General features: G+C 39.7%; 1 protein-coding gene across 1 annotated transcript in view; it reads right to left on the reverse strand.

Moving 5' to 3' along the window:
- Positions 1 to 3,150: 3,150 nt before the first annotated feature.
- LOC104958900 (neural-cadherin-like) overlaps positions 3,151 to 6,883 on the reverse strand; it is a gene marked incomplete at both ends in the record, with an annotated part of 24,738 nt that continues 21,005 nt past the window's right edge. The window contains one exon of the mRNA XM_010787084.1: positions 3,151 to 3,400. Within this exon, the coding sequence (XP_010785386.1) occupies positions 3,151 to 3,400 (250 nt within the window). The remainder of the gene's footprint in view (positions 3,401 to 6,883) is intronic.

Here is a 6,883-nt window from a genome sequence, read left to right on the forward strand (position 1 = left end):
GCTTCTTTTAAATCAGGTGTGTGGGAACATTTCCCTGTGGACTACAACAATGATGGGGTGCAAGTTGTGGATCGGACGAGGACGATGTGTCGGCGTTGTTCGACAGCGGTGTGGTATGCTAGTGGTAACACGTCAAACATGCTCAATCACCTCCGAGTCAGTCTCAGTCCCCAGCGAGAGGGTTTTCTCGACGGCAGGTGACATAGTTAACGCCCACAGATCTGCCTTCACTACTGACAACGTAGACAAACTCATCTTTTTGAAAAAAAACTTAAAAATAGAGTAAAGCTTGAGTACCTTTTATTTAGGCATAATGGCCTCACACACACTCACAAGTTAATGAATACACATGTTAGGCTCCTAAAGGTACAGATTTTATTTTGTTTTATATTTATCATTGTATTTATTTTATATTTTGACATCAGGAGATGTTATACAGTTTTGTATTGCCTTTTATTGATTGTGATTGAAACACTTTCTTATTATTTATTTTAACATTTTCAAGACATTATTTTTAGTTTTATTTAACCTTTTTGTTTGTAATATTATGGCCATCTGAGTGTGTGTGTGTGTGTGTGTGTGTGTGTGTGTGTGTGTGTGTGTGTGTGTGTGTGTGTGTGTGTGTGTGTTACTGTTTGTGGTTTGTTTTTAACTGTAATACAGTTAATGATTCCAAATGTTAGAGTTACTTTCCTTATTTTCATACCAAAACATCCACCACTGTTAAAAATAAATAACAGCAAAAATAATTATGCATTTGGGACTTTTTTTTGCTTTTCCTTGTTGTGCCGAAACCATACCGAACCGTGACCCCCAAACGGAGGTACGAACCGAACCGGGACTTCTGTGAACCGTTACACCCCTAATATACACATATTTTCTTCCTTGCACTGATTTCCAATAATAAACCCCAACATACTTCAATAAAACACCATTCAGTTTGAAATAGCGAGCACGCACATTCACACACATGGATACTCATTATTGCATGATTCCTACTCCACAAATCGATACAAATAGGCCAGATTTTCTGCCTCGATAATGATATATTTAATGACCTCTCCTTTCCGCTCTGTCCATCACATGCATTGACTCAACAGACACGTGCACAGTCCCTCCCACACACACTCCAGCTATCACAGCACAGTAAGAAATATTCATCAACACAAACAGCTGTGCTGCATTGGTTTCTGCCCTTTTCTGTGTGCATTTAAATGCATGTGCACATGCATTCATGAGTCTTTGCCTGCATGGATTACTGTGTGTGTGTGTGTGTGTCGGAGCATTCCAGTGTGTGTGTCCTAATGACACATCATTGTCCAGTACTGTTTTTTTGGGAGCCGCAGTAGAGTGTTGAGTGCTACGGAAGAAAAACTGACTGATTATCTTGCTGTCGCTGACATTAAATCAATACAACCCAACACACACACACACACACACACACACACACACACACACACACACACACACACCCACCCACCCACACACACACACACACACACACACAAAATCCTGTCCCACTGCAAACGACAAACACATGCATATCAGATGCATGAATGCACTTTATAACTACATCACTCTGTCCATACCAACACCCCACTTTGCTGGGACCTACTCAAGTGCTTCTCACACACACACACACACACACACACACACACACACACACACACACACACACACACACACACACACACACAATCACACACTCAGGAACACACGCAGAGTGTGGGCGAGGGGCCTCCTGAGGGTGCTGGTGGGAACGGCTGATTGACCCTGCCTTACCAATCTGCCCAGCTCTCTGCCAGAAAATCAACCAATTAAAAGATGCAGGCGCCACAGCAGCACTGTAGGGGGGAGGGGGAGGGGTGACTGGAATTGTGAGTATCGGCAGCTGTAGCGTTCGGGAAGCAGCTGTGAGGAGCTGACCTGATAAAGCTCTGTCTCTCTCTACTATTCTTCAGTTTACTATCTTTAACCTATTTCTCTTCAAACCTTGCATGCATTGGCCTCCTAAGTTGGGTCAAGATGGAGGCAGAGTTAAATAGATGGAGCAACACGTCAATTTGATCAACAGGACAGAAGAACATATACAGAAGAACACATATAAAATAACTAAAGGTCCTGACAAAATACTTTTGGCAGCTGACGGCTGAAATTGAACTAATGTGGATTCCTCTTCAGACTAGAGTGCCTTTTATGTTAAAAATGTGACCTGGTCTATCAAAATCAGTCACATCGACCCGGAACAGTCAGCAGCTTATTGTTTGTGGAGATCCATCTATTGTACCAATTTTGAGCCTGAGCATTGAGGAAGGTCGATGTTTATTTTACTCGGATGAGGGAAAGTGCAGCAGAAAGTTGGTAAGTGTATGTTTGTGTGTGAGTGTGTTAGTTAGTTTGATTGTGTGTAGTTTCCGAGGAAACAAACAAAAGACATACATCTTGTTGTAATGTCTCTGCCGTCCGCAGCTCGGCACGTGACTTTTCAAGCTTCAACGCCAAATTTGGCATTAATATGGTAATATTCTGAAAGCCCATACTTTATTTCCATTTGAGGTCAGATGAAGTGTAGGGAGGGATGGGGAAGCGGTGCTGATCAGATTGAGAGAAGACGATGATCGCTAAAGTTAACAACCTGTCTTTAAAAATGTATTTATCGTCTGAATAGGGCAATACAAGTTCGACATTCTGAGAAACCAAGACTTGATTTAGAAAACCAAAACCCTCAAATTACCAAAACACACGTTTTTCAAATAAATCCACTATTATCTCAAAATGCGCCGTTGTGAAATCCGACTGATTGACATAGAGCAGGTCACATATGCACTGGAAATGTCTGCAGGATAATATATATGAATCATCCTGGCACCCAAAATAATTTTATTTCGAGAGACTGACCCAGATTATTTGCCTGTAAAAATGCTTTCCAGAACAGAGAATCCAGGGCATTGGTGTGAGGTTCTTCTGAGGAACACGGTGCTGTCTTTGTATCAGCCCCTCCTGCTCACCCTCACTACACAGAGGATTCTTACAGTAATGGGAGGTTATAAATAAACCTTAATTTCATTGCATACCATCAAAACGGCTTTTCAGAATGAATGATGGTAATCAGATGACAATCAGAAATGTAGAAGCCCGGCTTTCACTTACATATGTTGGGAGAACTCAGGCGCCTCATCGTTGACGTTTGCCATTCGAATCCGTACGGTGGTTGTACCGGTGCGAGGAACCTCCCCCTTGTCGATCGCCATCACTACGAACTCGTACAGGTGGTTGGGCCTCTCGTAGTCCAGAGGCCCCGCAGGGAAGATGGTCCCATGGGGGGAGATGGTGAAGTCTGGACTCAGGGTGTAGTAGGTCAACTCCGCGTTCTCCTCGGAGTCACAGTCACTGGCTGACACTAAAGAGGAAGACATAGAAAAATAGAAACTTAAATTGGATGGACCAAACAAAGATAAAAACAAGGAACCATAGATCGAGACCTTCTATTCTCTAAGGAGTACAGAGCTGGATTTATGTGATGCATTTCTCTGGTGGTATAATCAAATTAAACGCAGTGATGACAACTATGAAAGCAAGGTTGCTATTTTTAATCACGGTAAATTGATGAATGTAATCTAAATGCGCATGGCTGGAATTCCGTTTAAAAAAGCTTAGAATTGGTTAGGACATAGACTCCGGGAGAAATTGACCACTTTTTTTTCAATCTACAAATGAAGGAGACCAAAAACGCAGAAATACTAATTCAGCCACACTTTTCAGACTTTAATACCTTCTGATCTACACATGGGCAATCCAATCAAAGGTCTTGAGTCAGACAAAGTTCTCCAATCAGGATATTTCTGAGTTTCAGACAAACAGAACAATTGTAAAAGTTCGATGTTTACAGCCTGAGAATTTTGAGGAAGATAATCTAAGTAAAAATAACTCTGTAGAGTAGAGAAGGGATACTTTATAATCTGGGCTGAATTTGCCTGAAAAGGTTTCTCAAATTAATACATGTTAGCTAATGTTTAGCAACCTTTTAAATACTTTATTTCCAAATGAACCAGATTGTACTTGATATTCTAGACATATTTCTCATTTTAGGAACAGAATACAGAGTTCAAAGATACAATCCAATACAATCATACACAAGCAATAGTTACCACGTGACAAGTAATTCCCTATATGTGTCTAATTTAATTGAACAATACATGAAGGCAAGGGCTGATATCAACACAATGCTTCATCAAAATGTGTTAAAACATTTTCTCTGCCACCCTCTTTTGGAAAGGTTATAAGTGGTATCGGAAGCTCTGCAATTTGCAGCCAACACACTAATTATGCACATTGATTTAAGCCATTGTGAAATATAAGAAAAGTAGTCATAACCAGAATCTGAAGTACAATCTGCAAAATGTTTTACTTGATTGTTTGTATTTGAGAAAAGGACATCAACATTAGCACAGGGCTAACGTACCTGTTCCTTCTCATGCTGTGTGAGAGTGAGATTGTAGAAGGAAGTGATGCTACCACGGATTCCATATCTCAAGAGGAGTAAGTGTTATTTGAACAGCATGAAAAAGAAGTCATACTGCAACATTTCTGTTTTCGCATTACACTTCGGGAATCTATGGAGTCAGGAGCCGCTCGACCGCAAATTGATTGCTTTGCTAAAACTGAAAAGATCAACAAGGGATATGAATAAGCATATTTTTCGCTAACAAGCCATTTCGCCATTAAACTCTCAATTCTTCAATTCACATTACATTGCATTTGGCACACAAACACACACATATATCATTGCTTGCTCCATTTAATAAACTTCTTCAGCCTTTGGAGAACTTACTCACTTCAAATTAATTATGTTAACATAATCTCTACAAAAAAAATGTAAATTAGCTTATTAAAACAGCGTGTGCAAATTCTGTTTCTATCCACATAATTTGTTTTCCTTCATTATTTCAGTATGCGGCCAATTTTATTTGAAATGTAAAAAAGATTAATTGATTTTATGAATTGTTGTGGTATTAAATAAAATGCTTGTTGACGCTGGCCTCCAGTCTTTCATCATACTGAACAACCATCAAATTAAACCAAAATCAATTACATGTTCAAAGAAAAAGTTCCTCCTCCACGAGCTGCGAGATGAAAGCGACTTAAACTGCACATTTGAATTGCAACAAAGAAGAGCCTCCTATTAGAGCAAATTGGAACACAAATGAAATTCAGTTGGAGAATAGATGAGTCAGAACGTCAATGCTTTCACACGTAACATGTATCCTGTTTGTGGAACTGGAAAAATCAAGTTTCTTCTGTTTAACTAGCCATGCCATTCCAGCACTTAGACCAAGCTTTAATCAAACAAAAACTCCTTCTATCCGATTGAAAACATTCACTGAAATTAATAGTTTTTAAGTATATTTCTCCAAGAGCGTCAGTCAACAAAAATGTCCCAAGGAGAAGTTCGCTCCCTCCTTGCTAGACTGCCTACCAGATCCGCTGACCTCTGCAGCTTACCCAGAATGCATCAGCCCGACTGGTCTACAACCTCCCTAAGTTCTCCAACTGTTCCTCCGCTTCCTTCACTGGCTGCAATAATCCGCTTCGAGACACTGGTAATGGCTGTTAAGGGATCTTGTCCTTCCTACATCCAGGAAATGGTTAAAGGGGACCTGTCATGCAAAATGCACTTTTTGATGTCTTTTGTACATACAGATGTAGCACTCCAGATAGGTCTCACATGGGTGTGTCCCAGTCGAAAAACCCAGCGGATGCCAGTGGCTGGGGGTGTTGCCAAATTGCTAGAGGGCGTTGCCAAAGTTCTCCATTTGTTCAATTACAGGATTTAACCATGAGATGGCGCTTCATTCACAAATACACAAAGACAACTGGGTGTTGTAGAACTTAGTCTGTTTGCAATGTTTGCAGTTCTGCAGTTGTGTTTGCTGAATACTGTAGCATTTAATCACTTATTTGTTATGGTTTTCACAGGCTACTATAATGAAAAAATATCAATATTTTAGATCAAATAAAGTATATAGTTTGCTTTATGCAGTATATTTTTTGTAATATTGTTGGGGTGTTTTTACACAGTAGTGAGAGTGAAAAACAGGATAGCACAGATTAATAAAATCAAAAATAAGATGAGCGATAAAAATAAAAATAATAATAATGAGAAACTATAAAATAAGAAATGAATAAAACTCAAATGTAATTATCATATCATATATTCTAATGTATTGTATTATTAAGTAATATCGTACATTAACCCAATTATAGCAGATGCCACATTGAATGGATGAACACATTTGTGACCCGCTCTATCGAAATCAGTCGGAAGTCGCAACGGCTCATTTCAAAATAAACGTGGATTTGCATAAAAAACTATTTTTTCGGGGTTCGGGTGTTTTGTTTGATTTTAAACAAACAAAGTCTTGGCTTTCAGAATATGAAACTTTTATTTCCAAACCCACACGATAAATACATTCTTTAAGCTTGTAAAGGGAAGATGAAAGGCAATCTGCTCTTCCGCAGCGCCGCTCCCCCTCCCTCCGGCTGACATTATGAATGTAAGCGTAGAGTAATCATAAATAACACGGCAGGGTCCGTTACAGTTTGTTTTCATCTGATTTAAATTAAAACAAAGTCTTGGCTTTCAGAATATTAAACTTGTTTCGGCAAATTCAGATGATAAATACAACTTTGAAGCTTGTAACGGCATAATTACAAGCGGAGAACGGAGTAATTTAACGTCACAGCAGGCATAACAACAGCCGGTGTTTCTCGTGAGGGTTTCCCCCGGGAAACAAACGCAATACACACAAACGCAAAATTACACAAACACACACACACGTATACACACACACACACACTCGCAAGCTTCTCCCAGACCAGCAAT

The sequence above is a fragment of the Notothenia coriiceps genome, unplaced genomic scaffold (genome assembly GCF_000735185.1).
Source record: "Notothenia coriiceps isolate Sejong01 unplaced genomic scaffold, NC01 NC01_scaffold00000067, whole genome shotgun sequence".
Lineage (NCBI taxonomy): Eukaryota > Metazoa > Chordata > Actinopteri > Perciformes > Nototheniidae > Notothenia > Notothenia coriiceps.